Raw genomic sequence first — 19,494 nt, forward strand, 5'->3', positions numbered from 1 at the left:
GGCACACCACTAAAAGGAAAATCAAGAGGTTATAAGTAATCCAAAACTACCTCTGAAACCAATCTTAAACAACTAATGCGTCAAGCTGCTGACTACAGTCTTCAAGACTTCTCAAAATACATACGATCGAAATCGATTCTAGCAGATACAATACTTACAACTGTTAAAAGCTCACAAGGAGCGGGCCGAGCGCCCACTCCTACTCACAACTTATGGAAACGCTTGAAGAAATGTAATAATGAGGAAACACCGAGTGTAGTTATTGTCCAAAGCAGATTTCATACATAATATTTTTTTGTGTGTGTGTGTTGTTTCCACCCACGAAAGAATATTAGTAAATATATAGTATACTTTGCGCCTTGGGTGAGCTAAGATATTTGAATTTTTAATTTTTATCGATTTTAGTTTTTTTTTTTTATTTATTTGTTTATTTTTACATAGTCCCGAAACTCTACAGGCCAATAAGAGGGCTACGGTTACACACCAGGCAGTGAAATCCATTCCCCACCTAAAGACGATCACACACATAAATGCCCACGGCGTGATTCGAACCCACGACTTGGTTGAAGAGCGGTACGCTAACCACTCGGCCAGTCAGGCTGGAAATTGAACATTATTGAATTGATAAAGCATTTTAAACGTATGCATGAATCTCATTTTAAAAGAAGGAGTGAGGGAAATACAGAACATTCAAGTAACGAAAAGAAACAATTTTAAGCGTTTGTAAAACAAGAAAATTAAATGAAATTTTCTCCAAATTGCCGCCTAAGATGGAATCTCACATCGAAGAACTGCCAGCAGTACTTATATATACAAATCAACTGCAACTTAAAATTATGTATTATTGAAGAAGTATCTTAAAGTGAATTTTAATTTATATGAACATAAAAAAAGAGCAGCAATAACAAATTTGTTTTTTAAAAATCGGATCACCGTTTAGTCTTACTTGTGAATGGATCAGTATTAGAAATAAAGTATATTTTCATTATCGTTGTTTATTCAGATGATGCAAAAAAGCTTTAATTCAGGATTAATTCGCATATACCGAAAACATATTCGTCGGCTGATATTTAAAACGTTATAGACTTCAGACTACAAGCATTTACAATAATTCTGAAAAATATATCGTATCCATACGAGAGATGAATGTAGAAATTTGGAAGTGAAAACTTAGTTAAAACGTTAATATGGCCTAACCATACAATTGTAGATGCATTTGAAAAAAAAAAACATGTTAGCAATTAATTATTTTAATATGTTTAAAAGTTTAAATTAAATATATATAGTGTATTTAAACTTTTAAACATTTTAAATAATTAATTGCTAACGCTTGCATTATTAAATATGCTATAGATTTCCAAGCTTTTTACAGGTGGTATTTAAATTAAGATATACCTTACACAACTGAGCATTTTCTGAAGATGCTGCTTTTTTAAAAAACATTGCATTAATTAATTTAATTAATGCAATTTTTAAAAAATTGCATTAATTAATAATTAATGCAATTTTAATGGAATAAGCGTTTAAAAAATAAGAATGGAAAGATGCAATGCAACTGATGTGGAGAATTTACTCCGTTTCTTGACTATGCGATACACGATTTTTATAAGAAAGTTGAGTAGAAAATTCTCAACATGAATAATTCAAAACTATTCATCATCTCATCCGATTAGTAATAAGGGTTGAGTTCACTAAGAAGAAAGGTTCTCCACTTATCGCGATCTTTAGCCATCTGAATCATAACTCTATACCTGGGTAGATGTGAATGTTCTTTCAGCAACTTTATCCAAGTACTTCTTGGTCTGCCTCTAGGTCTTTTTCTTCCAATATATTATCCATTCAGAGCTAAATATGTGGGGCCATTCTCTGAATATGACCAAACCTTCTCAGTTGATGCTTAATGATTGTGTCTATTATATTATCTGGGAAGTTCAAATCTGTTCTAACTTGATCATTAGTCCTGTGTTGCAGCCAGTGGGTGTTATTAATTTTTCTGAGGCATTTCATCTCAAATGCTTGAGGTTTCTTGATTGATTGTTGAGTTAATCTCCAGGCTTCTGAAGCATAAGTAGCCGTTGGGATAATAATTGTTTTATATAATTTTAATTTTAGACTCGTTGGAATTTTTTTATTTTCCCATATATTGTTTAGTTTATTCATGTTAGTCCAACTTAGGTTTCGCCTGTGTTTTACAGTTTCCTTATTGTTGAGGTTACCAGATATAAGGCTGCCAAGATAAACATATTTATTAACTTGCTCTAGTAGGTGATTTTCAAGATTTATAGAAATATTTTCTTCTTCTCTACCTATCTTCATTATTTTTGTTTTATGAAGATTTATTTTCATACCGTAAGTTTCACAAGAGTCATTTAAAATATTAATACTTTTTTCTAGCCGTGGTTTAGAATCTGCTAAAATAATGATATCACCCGCGTATTGTATGTGATTAATGTTGGTACCATTGCTTTTTACACCTGGTTCATCGGCTATGGTTTTACAGACTTCTTCTAGGAAGATGATAAAGAGTTGACGTGAGAGAGGGCATCCCTGCGTGACACCTTTCTCGACTCTGAAATCCTCGGTTTTAATGTTGTTCGTTTTAACAAAAGCTTTGATGTCTCCATAATAATTTGTAATAAATATTAAAATATCAGAATCCTTTTTTACTTTTTTTTTAGGATAGTAATCAATTTGTTTCTATTAACTGAATCAAAGGCTTGCTTACAATCCATAAAACAGTATATTGGCAGGTTGTATTCCCAATATTTTTCTGCTATATTATTAATGGTGAAGATATGGTCTACAGTGGATCTATGTGGCCTGAATCCTGCTTGGTTTTCCTCTATGATTTTTTTTTCTGTAAGCACCTGTGTTCGCTTTTGTATAGTTCGAATGAATAGTTTATAACTATGACTTAAGAGTGTTATGGGTCTGTAATTTTCACATATTCTTTTGTCTCCTTTTTTGTGAATTGGTATAATAATTCCTGTCTTCCAGTCAGTTGGAATTACTCCAGTATAAAGAATTTGATTAAATAAATTCACTAAGAAATTAATGGCTTCCTTGCCACCATATGTCCACAGTTCTATAGATATTTCATCTTTACCCGTAGCTTCTGAAAGTTTCATTTGGTTTATTGCATTTATAATTTCTGCTGGAGTTATCGGTGGTGCCTTTTCATATATCATCTTTTCTGTTATACTTTCCTCATCCTCCAGTTCTTTTCGAAATAATGTCTAATAATGTCCTTCCAAATGATTTTCATATTTTGTATTGACCCAGTTTCTAGATTGTTTTTATCTTTCATTGTTAATGGGTTATCTTTATTGATCTTAGTTAATCCTTTGATAATTTTGTATACCGTTTTATTATCATTTCTTTTATTAGCTTCTTCGCAGAGTTTTGATTTTTCCTCCAACCAGTTATTTTTGGCAGATATGCACATTTTATCAATTTTTGTTTTTAAGATTCTTATAATGTTGTTTATTTTCTTCTGTATTTTTTATATTTAATATAAGCTTTGCTGTTCTTTTGTCTTCTAAAGTATTTAGAATTTCAGGGGTTATCCATTCATGATTTGGTCTTGATGTTGTACCAAGTATGTTTCTTGCAATACTTGTAATAATTTGTTTACCTTGATTCCATTTATTTTGTATATTCTCATAGGATAATCTTCTAAACTCATTTCCTATTAGTGTCTGATAGTTATCTTGCATAGATTTCTCTTTCAGTTTTGACAAGTCCACTTTGTTGATAGGAGCTCGTGATTTACGATACTTGAATTTTAGTTTAATTTTTGCTGCAAGCAGTTCATGGGGAGTGTCGAAGTCTGGAGTTTTTAAAGCTATTATTTTCAAAACTATTAAAGAAGACAAAAAAATTTTAGGAAATATTTAGCTACGAGAGAAAACACACACACACACACACACACACACACACACACACACACACACACATGTATATATATATATAAAGTCACTACTTACTGCTATAGACAGGATTAGAGGTTAGTAAAAGAAGATCAATTACGTACTGGAGAAAAAAGGTGAAAAATGCAGACCTTGGGATACTCCAGCAATGCAGAGTATATCTGAAGCAAAAACGATATCCACCATTCACGCACGAAACAACAGATGAGGTAACTGTCGATCTAATTACAAAGGATATAAGGAAGTTTCATAAACAGGCATCTAAAATTTTTCCTGACATTTCAATGGCTTCTGTCCAAAGATGAATATTAATGGCTAGATCTGCTCTTGATCGAGAGTAGCGAAATATATTTTGGTAGTCACATTAGTTTACTAGTATCGAAGTGAGGAACTAGTTGTTGTTGTATATATATATATAGAATAATATGTCTTACATACTATAGGACAAATTCTGGGTGAGTGGTCTACGAAGTTTAATGGACGAGCTGCAAAGATGGATAATTGAATGGATGTCAATTCGCAAGCACAGTGGGTGGGTGGGTGGGGGAAAAAGAAATGTTATCAGAAACCAAATCTGATATAGTCAGTATTTCTCTGATCCCTTTCTGAAAATAAAAGAAAAGAAGAAACAGAGGAGAAGGCATACCTTGGGGGTGTTTTTGGTGGAGTGACAAGTATTTGTTTTCGTAATCTATACAAGAGTTAGCGGAGAAAAATGATTCCAGCTTTATCCTCGGTTGATGCATATCTGGCAGGAGCATTTTTTCTGTGCAAAGAAACCGAATGGCTCCACCAATTTGAGTAGGAGGAAATTTTTCTGTGTATTGATGTTTCAAATTGAGATTATTATTATTATTATTATTACTATTATTATTATTATTATTATTATTATTTTAGTTGTGGGCTGAGGTATAGGCTAAGTATAAAGCTGAAGATTTTAGTTGAAGACAATTTGTGATAGCCTGATTTTTTTTTCCCCTTAACTGTCTCTTGGCACATTCATCTGAGAACCAATGCTCGAATAGTGGTCAGTACACTTACCTTTAGTTTTAGTTTTGGAGAGTGAATTCTCAATGAAACCAACTCTGTCTGAGCATTTGAACAGGGGAAAAAAATAATGTAAGTCGTAATATTTCTTAGATAAGAACCGCCTTCGAAGTGGTCATTACACTCGCTTTTGATACATCTTGTAATGGCTGCCATGCTGTTAAGAAAATGAAACTTCTTGATTGTCCTTCTTCTTAACAACTAATAAACGATGGAGAATAATAAAGTGGATCTAAGTCTTGAATTTATTTTGTAAAATAAAATAATGTTCGCAAGATAATTCAGAACAAACATAACATCTTGTTCATGCTGATATTCCTCGAGAATTATGTTCTGGAAATTTCAGGTTCTGGACTGAAAGATTTCACTGTTATTGCCATTACTTCTTCAATTTTTGTAGCGAAGAATTATTAAAATACATAACACGACATGGCATGGTGTGGAACTGATTAGTGAAGTCTTATGTTACTGAACACGTGGCTCCATCTGTTGAAAATTCGATAAAATATCTTCTTGTACAGCTAATATTTAAAATATTATTCACAGCAAATTTCGGTATTCATGGATTAACCGTAGATGAAATAATTAAAATATTTTATTTACATTTCTCTATCGTAGAAATACAAGATTTCATGCATTTATTAATTAAGATCTGTATCTTGTCCGGAAGGCTCATGTAAGTGAATGAGTTTTTCTCTTTTTTCTTCCATTTTTTTTTGTATACGTGGTTCTAAGTACCACAGAACTGAAGAACTGATGCCGAATGCCGCAAGAATGAACAACAGGTTGTCATACTGCCCTACTTTATCCCGGAAGTATCCTGCAATAAAACAAATATTTATTAATTACTACTAAAGAAAATATCCAATTAATTATATAATCATACAAGTCATTATTGTTATTTTATAAAGTTAATGATCAGGAATGTGATTTGGAAACTGTACATGTTATGCTATGTTGTCTACTAAAGAAAACATCTTCTTTAAATCTTATTCAATAAGATATCTTTTAGAAATAATCGTTACCAAAAATCTCTTAAACATGTTAAGTACAGTATATTTATCGCACATTTCAACGTCCATGTTTCTAGTTACGATTTAAAGTACTTCGAGGCAAAACTAGAAATTTCGGTATAGAAGATGTAAAATAATATTTTTTAACGCTTTTATGTTTAAGAATCTACCAAAGTTTGAGCCTGATTAAACTACACACACTTTAATTGCACTTTCAATATGCTGTTTCCAACTTAATTCAAGCAATTTTAATCCTATCTAAACTATGACATGAAGTGTTTCTATTCCCATCCAGTTACGATTTAAATTTACTACTCAAATCTAATCCTGGAAATATATTTGAAGGAATAAGTTTAATCTTATACGGCCTTTTATTTTCCAAAGGGCATCAAGGTAGCTCCATGAGCGCTAACTAATTTTTTAAGGCAGTTAGGCAACATCCTTGAAGAATGAGTACTTCAAACTTTCATCAATGGTGAGCCCAAGCAACTAAAGAATCAAATCATTTCAGAAAAGCGATACGGCGGACAGTTAGTGCTCTCTCGTAGCCCTAAACATTAACTCTCATATTAATGTCTGCAGTAGTGAGAGTTCTACGCTCAACCATTTGAGATGTAGAGTTAAATATCGAAGTGCCCTATTATATCCTTGTCAGAGATCGAGAAACTGGAGACCTTAGAAACACTTCTAGACTAGAATCAATCTCTAATAGTCTTTCTTCGTGCAGCTTAGCGATATGGATCGCAAATGCTATCTCTACAGAACTAAGCATGCGCCTGCAAATGCTATAGCTATTACTTATTTTTGCACTTTAGAATCTAGAATTTAAATAACTTTTAAACCAATTTAGAGCAATGTCTCATAATTTGTCACTTCTAGTTTTCTTAATAAAATGACATCAGGCACTATTTCAAAAACTTTATGTTGATCTAGAAAACTGCTAATAATGTGAGGTCATCTAGCAAGGTGTAATAAGGAAAGCAAGTTCGCTTTTGTTAGAAGAAAATCAAATGAGTTTTTTTTTTTTTTAATAAGTTATTTTTTCAAACAAAGTAAACTTTTTACCAATATCGATGTCCTATGAATTGTAAATTAATTTTATTCATCTTTTCACAAGGTATCCAATGGAAACATGCCAGTCATCAACGGTAAGTTACAAATGTACAGTAAGAGCTCCCTCCATTATGCACAGTAAGCATTCGTTGGCAATTTCGATGTTAATACCATCATATCTTTGAGGCATTAAAATTTTTGTTTTCATTTTCACAAGTTCGAAAAACATATATGGGGTTATCAGTTATTTTTGGCATATAAATGACCCGGCTGGTTTCAACATTCTTTATATTTTTGCTACAGTGGCAAAATAATTATTCAGTTAATGGACTAATGGAATAATTACTTTAATGATTAAAGTAATTAACTCTTTGTAAAGTGATGGAAACAGCTATCGATACTCAACTGCTGTAATATCTTGAAGACTCTCATATAACAGATGATTGCTCGTCAACAGGTGATCTACTCAGTTATATTAACCACATCTAGAAAAAGGAAAAGCTTGGCGTGTCCCAAATGGTCGCCCTTGATATCTTTAAAGCTTTTGAGAATGGTCTGATATAATGGCCAATTAGGTAAACTCCCATCATGTAGCCTAAACCCCTAACTTCTGCAGTTTGAATTACCTGGTTTCTGAGTGGACGCTCACTTCGGGATGGTGGAGGGTTACTTATCTTCTAAGTATACAACCAATGCAGGGGTCCCTCACGGCTGTGTTCTCTCATCTAGTCTATTCCTTCTATATATAAGTGACTTACTCCAGCAGACCACCAACCCAATAGTTTTTTTGAAGACAACATATTGCATTAATCCCTTTCATTTGATAAATCCCACAATGCACAAATCACTACCATCTCCAGAGCCGTAAACGCTACCACCTTACATTCAGATCTTCGAAACATTTCCCAGTGGGGTTTAAATAGTTTGGTCATTTTCAGTGCAAAACACAACTTTCTCTTATATATCACACAAAAAAAGAGCCCTTATCTTCTAGCCTTACTTTTATTAACACCCAAATCCCCATGCATGATGAGATCTCCTATAACCTCTTGGAATAACATTAATATCAAATTTCTCTCTTGACAGAAACATATTACAAATATTGCCTTCTTTGCGTACAAAAAAATAATGGTTTGTTTTTCTCTAGAGGGCATTAATTTAACTGCAAACAACTTCTAACTTTATACAAATCACAAATCCGTCCGACTTCTAAATATTACTTTCATATCTCTGGTGGTGTTCCTAAGAGCTCCCTAAAGATATGCTACAGTATATGCTACTCTACAGAAAAGAGCAGTCAGACTCATCGAATGATTTCCCACTCATCATTATACTTCACTCACTTTCACGCAAGCGATCAGTTTCCACTGCTTGCATCTTCTACGAATACTTCTACTGCCGCTGTGGATCAGATTTAGCATCAGTAATATCTAGACTGTCAAATCAGTTCAAATGCGTTCAGCAACTAACGAACACTACCCAGCAGAATAAATTTCTCCCCCTCTTCGTTCATCCTTTCCATTGCTGCCTTCGGGAGCAGTCTGCCATCTTATGTGTTTTCTAAGAAATATAATCCACAGTTGTTCAAGTTAAAGTTAAAGGTGAATACGTTCCTTCTTGCTAAACATGGTACTAGTATACTATAGGTTGACCAATTTCTTAATGATTGGTTTCTATAAAAAATAAAAGCGTTATCTGTTATCTTCCTATACTCAATTTCTACTAAATTGTAGGAAGAATTAGCTGACGTATGTCATTAATTAATTAATTTAATTGATTATTTTATTAATTAATTTATGAACAAATTTCCCTTGTTTTCTGGGATTGCCAAGGACGTTTAGGAATTAATTCGATTGTATTCATTTTCTGCTTTATTTTAAATGATAGTGCATATGATTTTTATAGTACATATAACAATACATATCATATGTATATTTATGAAACTTCTTATACATTCATCTGTAATTTTCTTACAGCCCCTTATCCTCTGAGTAATCTAAGGTTTACTCCCTTTTTTTCGAATATATAACTTGAGTCGAGTCTTGTAATTTATTGTTTAATATATTATAGTGCGAATTATTAATATTTGTTTCCGTCCTGATCGCTCTACAAGACAAGGTTTAGATTATGTTTCGACAGACTGTTGTTAATTATTAGATGAATCGTTTTGTTTTATTTTTGTGCCCCACCTTTCAATTCTAATTTTATATGGATTTCTGCGAGATGTTAATTTAGAACTGTGGCTTTAATATCTTTAATTACTGAAAAACCATGAGGCTCCTGAATGTTTACAGTATGAAAACAAAGAATATTTTCGGACACGTTAAGATACGCAAACTAGGCTTCCTCTTACATAATTTCATACAAGCATAGCACAATAGCTCCCCTATCTAAATTTGTCGCAGTTCTATTAAAACCTTCCTTAAATATTCCAAAATTTACGATAAAATACTCATACACGCTTCCACCATATTGTCATATTGTCAAGTATTGACAATTCATATTGTCCTTCAGCTTTCTGCAAGTATCTTGTAGAAAGCTGAAGCCCTTGATGTCTTTAGCTTTCTAGTATCCCAAGTATCTTATAGACCACAGTATTCACTCATTCCGAAATCACGATCCTTCTCTACAAAACCACACACTAACACCACAAATAACTTTAAAATTATCATATATCCAAAACATCTATAAAGCCATAAAATGAATCTTCAGATTATAGAATTGTCTTCACCACAAACAACAAACTACAAAATTTACTAAAACTTGAACCACAGTAACTCATGCGGACCTGCTGCTAAGCCATAATATGGTTTATAAGTTCAACTGGCAATCAGTGTGCAACACCTGTTATATTCGTTCCACCATTCGTTCTATTAAGTCTCCCTTAATTGAAGACTTTCGAGGTTGTAATATTCTCATACCTGACTATCAACCTTCCATTTCAAAGAAAAACACACAAACAAAAACATACCAGAAACAACCGTAATCTTGAAATTTCCTTGCATGGAATGCAATTTAAACATGCCTCTGAAATTAAAAAAAAAAAAAGGTCCTAATCATCTATTTCCAGGAAAATAAATGCACATTACGTTGTTCTGAATCGCTAACAGTAAGAACAGCCAAAGTGCTATAAACACAATAAGGGCTCTCCTTACTGTCTACTCTGTCAATTAAAAAGAAGGACACACCCTATACTCTAAAACCAAGCCAATTCATATCCTTGAACTACTTCAACTCCTGCCAATACGTTTTTCAAAACAAAAAAACCATGCAGCGAGCTCGCAGTCATTTTTCTGCTTGTCTTAATCTGATGATGTTTTTATGAAACGGCCAGCACTCGTCATGCTCATTGCTGACTTGCTACGTATATAAGTTTTTTTTTCAAATTTTCCTTCTCATTTTATCAGTCCCATCAAAATCAAAAATTTTGATAATTTATTTTATCGTCATCGGTTTTAAATTCTTTATCTTATTTATTTTGCTATCTTTTATCCACCACTTAAAATCGCATGCTGTCTCCACTCCAATCAAGTCAAGTTTTTACCATTGTTACGTCAAGACGTTTACACAGGTATGTTAATTAATGTAATTCATTTCAAATCATAGGATTTAAAATGAATTATATTAAATGTATTTTATAATTCTAGTTGGTACAAATACTCTGCTGCTTTAATATTATTTCTAGTCGCAGTTCTAGCAAATTTACGATCCAAACATGATAACCAACCAATGAATTCTTAAGGTGAATCACAGTACATAAATCCGTATAGTCGTTGAGAGCTACGCTGTTCCTTAGCACATTATCTGATCCAAAATATTCAGACATCCCTTCGTGATAGTGGATATGGCTATATATACAGTACATCACAACCATGGCTCATATATATGTATATATAAGGAATCCACGGTTTTGCAATTTTCATAGACAAATATTAAAATCAGCTTTGTTGAACAGCTCAGCGACTTTCGACGTAACACAAACTTAGGATGTCGCTTCTGCCACAACTTAGTTCGAGAAATTTCTATCCTGCTGCAGCTGCATGGATTAACTGCAAATGCTGTTATTGTGAGGTGGAAAAGTGCGACAATAACTCAATTGCGACCTGGTAGACCATCATCATAAAGTAAGATTCCCTGTTTATGCGCCACTTGCTGAAAAGCGTGTGTGAAAAAATCGTCTTCTTGGATAGAAACACTCAGTACAGAGTGGCCAAACGCCTCTGCAAGCAATAAGAGAGGCGTTTCGGCATTAACTGTTCGTCAAAAGCTGAAGAACATGGATTTCCATGGCCGCGCAGTTGCACATAAGCCTAGCATCAACCAAGGTAATGGCAAAAGTCGGGTGGAGTGGTGTAAAGCTCCCAGCCATTGGAACTTTCGAGCGTATAATGGTATTCTAGATGATTCTGTACTTCAACTTTATTGCAACAGTTCGGTGAAGACCACAAAGCGAGGTCTGTGTAGAAATGGCTTAATGAGATGAGTGTTGAACTTGACTGGCCTGCACACAGCCCCGATGTCAACCCTCCATCAAATACCTATGGAAGAAATTAGAACATTGACTGCAAGCCAGGCGGAATCTTCTGACATCAGTGACCAAACTCAGTTCTGGAAAAAAATGCTAGGCGATTTCTGTAATAAGATATCAAAATCTGGTTAATAGCCTTCCTCGAAGATTGAAGTAGCAAAGGGTGAACAAACACCAATGCCTTTCATATTAGAGTTAGAGATGGGATGAGCAGGCGTCTGGATACTCTTGATTAGATAGTGTAAGAATGTATTCATATCCCTAATTCTGATAATATAATGGAAATTTTTATTCCGTGTAGAATGCCCTCTATTTCTTGTATATACTTGGACTCTCTAACAGAGAGAGAGAGAGTTAAAGATAACTGTTCAATATAAATTGTTATATTTTAAATATAAGCTGGCATTTTCGACTTATTTTAATTTTTATATTGTTAATATTAGTTACAGATATTGAATTTCGAATAAAGATGGCTTTAGACTGCTTATAATCTCTGCAATGGAAGATGGAAGGCACAGTTATGACGGTAGAGTAGGAACTGAAAAAAAAAAAAAAAGACGTCTTTAAGACCAGTTTTTTGTACTTTAGAAATTGCCCGCATACAATCATCAGCACTGGAATGAGGTTGTTATCAGATAAAGAAAGAACAATGTTTAAACTCTGTTTAAAGTTAACTTTGACTTTAAACAGAGGAGGACAATTTTGTATAAAGTAATATAAAGAGCAATGCTTTGTTTACCACCAAATTCATTTGGGTTGTATTCCAGTTTTGTTTATTTCTTTGAGAGTTTCTTTTCTTTTTTTTAAATATGGCTTTCATAGAGATATGGACAATAAAAATGATAACTACTTTTGCATTTGTCCGTATTTTAAATCACATATAATGTCAATACTTATCTATTCGCATACTTTGCAACGGACTATCGTTTTATTAGATAAGAGCGCTCAAAGTTAATTCTTTGTTTATTCTGTTCATCTTGTATACGGATCAATAGCGACTGCTTATGGACAGAAAGTTGGGCAGGTTATGTGAAAATAATGTGTCCGACTTACTGTAGGTTATTTTCCTTGTCAATGTTATTTTTTGCAAGCGAAAAATAACATTCATGGGGTGTTCAATATAGCCTCTTGTTGAGAGCAGCTGGCAAAGTTCACTTTAACTTTAAACAGAGGAGGACAATTTTGTATGAAGTTTAATTTTATTCCATTTTATTCCATTTTATTCCATAAAATGGAATAAAATGAAACTGTCATATTGCTAATTGCTCCCATATGCGGTATGGCTATTCATATTTCTTCAAAAAATTACTAAAACCAATTTCATACTTTCTAATTACTTCTTTTACTACTTCTACTTGTCAAGTATTCGCCTTCGTAGCTCAGTTGGTTCCGACGAATCTCTCTGGTTGTAAAGGTCTGGTTTTGTATCCAGTCTATTAAGCGAAGAACACTTTTAAGGGGTTTCAATGAAATATCAGTTAGCGTGTCTCATATGGGGGACAGCTAAGATTGATTTGATAGAACTAATATTTCTGTTTTGATGGTACGAAAATCCCTAGTTTTCTCCCGGAAAATTGCGTGTTTTATTACTCAAAACAGGCAAACTGGCCCTATGAAAATACAGTATCTATAGGATACTATTGTTCTATAGTCATTCCCTAATAACGTAGTATTGCTATCCGACCAACCATTTGGTGGAGGGAAACCACACAACTCACATCCGTCCAAGAAGGATTCATTCTCCTGGATTTAATTGTAGCCATCTTACCGTTCTTGCTACATCCCTCTTAGAGTATTTTGATGTCTGTCGAACTGTGTTCACAGGACCTGGCTGCCTGTTCTTAGGGAAGAAAAACTTGAGTTTCCGGGAGAAGAAACCGTCTATCTCAGTATGAGATCGACTCACTCACCATTCGATTAAAAAGACCTGATAAAGGTTTTTCATACAGCAGATGGAATTCCAACCCAGTATTTCCAATTAAAGGATTCGTTTATACCAACTAAGCTACGAAGCTCTGGGAGTAGATTTATACAGTGATCACGAGGTTTAAATTAACGAAGAGATAATGACGACCACACTTGTGATGTATACTTTGTGTTGGGCTGACTAATTTCGAAAACAGTTTTCGAAGCGTGTTGCATTTTCAAATAGCAGCAGTTAACTTTTAGTGTAACACAATCGTATAGAGATTTTATCGTGCATTTTCTTGTCGTAACTACCTACTGACTTACCTACAATCGAAGGCAGCAGGAAGCTCCACAAACCGTTGAAGAAAGCAGTAAGGCCTACGGCTATGGGCAGTTCTTCTAGAGTGAAATGATCTGCTAAAAGGACGCAGATGAGAGATATCAGTGTGGTTACTGTTGCTCCAAACACGATAGAGGAAGTAACAATAACTGCAAGCGATTGCGTAGTTGGTAATAGCCCAATAGAAATGCCAAATATTCCTATCACTAATGCTGTCAATGTGTTTCTCCTTAACAATTTTTTATCTACAAGCCAACCAAAGAAAAACCTTCCTACTAAGTCACCTCCAGAAACAACTAATGGAAGACAGACAGCTGTTGACTCCCCTATTCCTTTGTCCATTGCAAAGTCTACCATCACTACAATGTAAATGAAGTAGGTCGTGCATACAAAGGCATAACTGTAGCATGTAATTAGGAATCTTGGTGTTGTTATAACATAGATGGCCTTACTTAGAAGTGGAAATATAGCAGTCATGGTGGCAGACCTCATCATTTCACATGAAGTTTCTGGTTTCTGAGAACATCTAATTTCCTCACTGACAACATGGTTACCATGAAAATTATCAGCGTAATTGGAAAAGTCGCTATGGCATTGAAATTTCGTATTTTCTTCATTGGAATATGAATCCTCCTGTTCATGATTATCCTCAGTTAGAATACGTTTTGGTTCCATTTTCGATTTTTGATTACCTGTTCGATGGATGGTAAATGGTCGTAGAAAGGTTGTTGCTATAAGTCCATGTAATAAAATGCCGCCCATGATAAGAAACGCTCCTTGCAATCCGTAGTATTCAACGAGATCGTCTACAAAGAAATTCATCACTAGTGCTCCTATCGTACTACCAGAAAACTGAATAATTGATGCCAAACCTCTCAGCTCTATGAAACACATGTTTACAATGATTTGTAGCTGGATCACTGTCAAGCCGAATCCAATCCCTGAAATAAAAAAAATGTAATTTAATATCCAACATAGTTTTGATAATAATAAGATAAACATAATACATAATTAAAATTGTAAATGGTGATAAATCCGCTCACCACGCAACAATGATCTGTGCTATCCTGCACCATGATCGATTGCCCATCATGGTGCAGGATAGCCAAAGAATTCATTTTGTACTAAAATAAACTGCTTTTTTAAGCGGCAACTACATTCGAAATTCTAGATGAAAACCATTTTTTTATGTGAATCTCATTACGAAGGTTGTAAACTGATAGCAAATTAGTACCGTTTGTGGCCTAAGAGTTAGAGATTCCTGAAACCTTTTTCTAAGATGAACATGAAACTTGTTCAATCCACTTCATCTAATACGCAGGGTAATAGTCTCACACTGAGTAATGAAATTCGTTTTTCTCCTAAAATTATTCATAAACGTTGATGCCCAACGTAAGATTTGAACTTTATGATTTACTGATTAGATCATGAAAAACCCATTAAACGTTTAATGGGTTTTTTCATGATCTAATATGTTAGTAGTTTGTCTTAACGATCCGAAAATTGTACTCTCATCATTTTCAAAGATTTCTAGAAATTAATAGGAATAATAATTATTTCGGAAGCCAAAAATTTTATAAAAGTGATACGTTTGTGTTTTGAAGTACTGAATCCTCTTGTACTCATTATCATCAAGTTTTGCTCCGTGTACTAGCTAAGAAGGTACCTTGGATAATGGTAAGACACGCCGATAACGCTAGTGCCCCCTTTAGTGAAAACGAAATACACCGAGAAGGTGGAATGACTCGACAGGCATTTATTGTATATTGAGCCTCACCGTCCAATTTCTTGTTCGTCTTGAAACTTCTTCCAACTTACTTTACTGCAGGCCTAATGCAGTCTTCGAATACGTACTTCGTTGACAGCCTTCAAATCTTTTTGCAAATATCTGAATAAAAAACAAGATTTCCATATTGTCTTTTATCAATAGCTGTAGGACAAATTAATGCATGATTTTCCTAGATAGTTTTCTATTTCGTTTTCTACATCTGCTTTGGTATTCCTGCTGTTTTTTTTTTAAAGCCTTCTAAATTCATTACGTTATTCTTCTTTATTTTTGAGAAACAGAGTGTAGTTTAATAAATACAATACACACGTGTTTCATTGTAGTTACCATAACAACGCGTCGCGTTCGTTTAAGTAAAAATCGCACTCATCTTTCGAGATAATTTCAACTATTATATGAACAGTTTAAGAGTAACAGAATAATACAAATGTTCTCGGGAAAAAATTGCAAAGTCGTAGACCCAGCAAAAAAAAAAATCAATAAAGAATAATAAATGTATAAATACATTTAATATTTAACATTAAATACACATATATCATACATTTAAATGTATTTAAATGTATAAGTATATAATTATAATATAATAACATTTCGTGATATTTGAATTTAGCATTTCTATACATAATATATGAATTTACAAATTTGAACTTGAATAATCTTACCATACATTACACCAAACGCTACCGTCAGCCACATGATGTTACTCACAAAGAAGCATAAACACACCCCTGAGGAGGCGATTAAGACACCAGCAAAGACTGTTATGCGAGTTCCATATCGTTGCCCCATAAAACTACTTAATGGCCCTATGAAAAGCACAAGTTATAAGAACAACTCACAGACTCATTATGCAAATCGTTTTTGAAAAGTGTGTAAAAGTAAAATGGTGGTAAATATATATATATATATATATATATATATATATATATATATATATATATATATATATATATATATATATATATATATATATATATATATAAGTGTGTGTGTGTGTGTGTGTGTGTGTGCGTGCGTGCGCACACACACACACACACACACACACACACACACACACACATATATATATATATATATATATATATATATATATATATATATATATATATATATATGTATATATATATATATATATATATATATATATATATATATATATATATATATATATATCTTTATATGTATGTATATATGTATATATGTATATGTATATATATGTCTTTATATATATATATATATATATATATATATATATATATATATAAAGACATATATATACATATACATATATACATATATACATACATATAAAGATATATATATATATATATATATATATATATATATATATGTGTGTGTGTGTGTGTGTGTGTGTGTGTGTGTGTGTGTGTGTGCGTGTGCGCGCACGCACGCACACATACACACACACACACACACTTAATCTGTCCTCATAATCTACATTTCGTAATCCGGATATAATGTATTATGACCTTGTAAAGAAGCAAAATAACTTGTTTATCCTTACATGCCAATGTTTTGACCATCGCAGTTATCTGCTGAGTTGTATTTGCAATTTTTCCAAGTGACCTTTGAACTTCAAATTCCTATCCTCATTAATTCCAATATCCCTCATCAGATTGTTGTAGCATAATCACACCCATTTAATATGCCGTTCGAAATCTAATGAGGTGACTTTACACTTATTTCGAATCATTCTGTAAGCGCTATATATCAATAAAATCCGACTGCCCGGCATATCTTTGTATTATCAGCTCACAATTGAAAATCTCCTGTCAGGCCCTTTCCAGTGTTATTAATTATGCATAGAATAAGAGTGGTCAAAAGACTGGTCTATGAGTTACAGTATTGATCACCTTAAAAACTGATAGATTCACATCCTCATATAATACTTTCTTAACCCTGTTCGTCAACCACCCATTACTGACACCAAGTCAATAGTTCCTATTCTACTCGCCATATTCTCTAGTTTACACAGATGCTTTATCAAAATCTAATAGTATCATAGCGTACCCATTTCCTCTATCCAACTCAGCAATAACATTATTATAAAACATGCACGAATTTCTAAACGTGACCTCCATTTAGTAAACCCTTGATGTTCTTTGCAAAGTTTAGCTTTTCTGTGAATCAGCCCATTTCTGAATGCGCGTTCTTACCACCTATTCTATAATCTTCATCAAAAGCCCAGGCATACGGATACGTTGGTAGTTATTCACATCGATTTTTGCATTATCTATTAGAACGCAACTATTCTATATGTACATTGCTTCACTTCTGCATGATCGTTCCTCAAATTATACAAACGTCAGGAGCCAAAGAAATTAGACTGTAGCATAGTTCAAACTTATGTAACAGCTCCTAAACCTTATTCTCATGCATCTCTATCTCTTCGTCCAATGCAGTAGCAGGAATGTCAACTATGTTACAAACCCTTACTCGATCTTAGCGAAGTGTGTGTATTCATTATTTGATCACTTTCATCTGCTTCTGACACAACGATACTGTCTGCGATAGTAAAGCTATTCTTTCACATTCATTCTTTCTTATTTTCTTTTACTTTCAACAAAAACGGTTCCATTCTTTTGGGTTGCCTTTAACTTGCACAACTAATTTCTTTGCTTATCCCGATTCCATTTTCTCTAGACTACTCCTAACTTCTCTGTCCTGTGGTTAATGTATTGTATAACCACTTTCACTCTTATTTTACGGTATTCCTTCCGCATCATCTTCTTCTTATCGATCTCATGATTAATAAAGTTGGATATCCACTTCACTCCCGCCCTATTTGTTCTTCGGACTCGGGACATATTCCGATACTGCCTCATTTAAGTTTTTTTTTTTCAAAGCTTCTTATGTATTGCTTATATCCTTTCCGTTCTGATATCTTAAGACCGAAGATAATATTCTGCTGATTTTGTCATAGTTTCCAACTTTATAGTTCATCCCGTAACCTGTTTCGAACCTATACCGTTAACTTCTTCCCAGTAAAGTACGGCATTCTTGCACTATCACTAACGTGGCCAAATATTCACATTTTTAACAGAAACGTTTTTGAGGCTGTGACAAATCTAACACACTTTGATCTCAAGTTTCTTCTTTCATATGTTATTCGAAAAAGGTGTCTCGCAACAGCAAAATAAATTCTCTCTTATTCCTATTATGCGATTTCTCTTCTACCCAATCAATGTTTGGTTAATTCAGGTCAGCCATAATGATTTCCTTCTTGTAGGCATTATGGTAAGTTGCTGATGCACTTCATTGTCCTCAACAAATGAACCTGAAGGCCAGTAGTAGCTCCTTACGATATATTTCATCCTATTGATTTCACTCCGGATATCTTACTATATTGGACATTATTACTATTATCGCGTACAAACGTTTTTACCCTAACTCTACACATTGATGTCACTAGCCCCCCCCCCCCACTCTTTTCTATCTCTTCTCTCCTTAAAATTCTATCCCTGTTATACTCGATTCCATTTAGATTCTGAAACTATGTTTTAAATAATGCAATTAATCTTATAATCTTACCCGGGCATACTTGCTGTATACAGATGCGTACACCTGTATACACCAAGGCAATGAACTCGTTCCATTTCTTTATGATTCTGAATTTGTGTGCAGACATAACAAATTATCTGATGGCCTGTTTTCTCGTATACGTACATCAACTGGCTTTCAGAGTGGATGTTGTAAACATTTTTAAACTGACTTCCACTATCTCATGCTCATACTAGCAGCCTATTTAAATAGTCCTGCAAGCTCTCCATATTGTCTTGATTACCTCTTAGCCTATCCAAATTTGTATTATCAGAAATCAACTGAATATTTCCTTTCAGGTTATTTCCTATATCACATATGTACAAATT

At 33.6% G+C, this 19,494-nt stretch overlaps 1 protein-coding gene across 1 annotated transcript in view; it reads right to left on the reverse strand.

Annotated features, from left to right (window-relative positions):
• Positions 1-5,617: 5,617 nt before the first annotated feature.
• Positions 5,618-19,494, reverse strand: part of LOC150109965 (monocarboxylate transporter 14-like) — a 68,476-nt gene continuing 54,599 nt past the window's right edge. The window contains exons 5-6 of the mRNA XM_090400551.1: positions 13,803-14,759; positions 5,618-5,796 (exon numbers count right to left, since the gene is read on the reverse strand). Of these exons, the coding sequence (XP_090256677.1) occupies positions 5,618-5,796; positions 13,803-14,759 (1,136 nt within the window). The remainder of the gene's footprint in view (positions 5,797-13,802; positions 14,760-19,494) is intronic.

The sequence above is a fragment of the Typopeltis vanoorti genome, chromosome 1 (assembly GCF_054136105.1).
Source record: "Typopeltis vanoorti isolate ZY-2024b chromosome 1, IOZ_Tvanoo_1.0, whole genome shotgun sequence".
In the NCBI taxonomy this organism is placed as follows: Eukaryota; Metazoa; Arthropoda; class Arachnida; order Uropygi; family Thelyphonidae; genus Typopeltis; species Typopeltis vanoorti.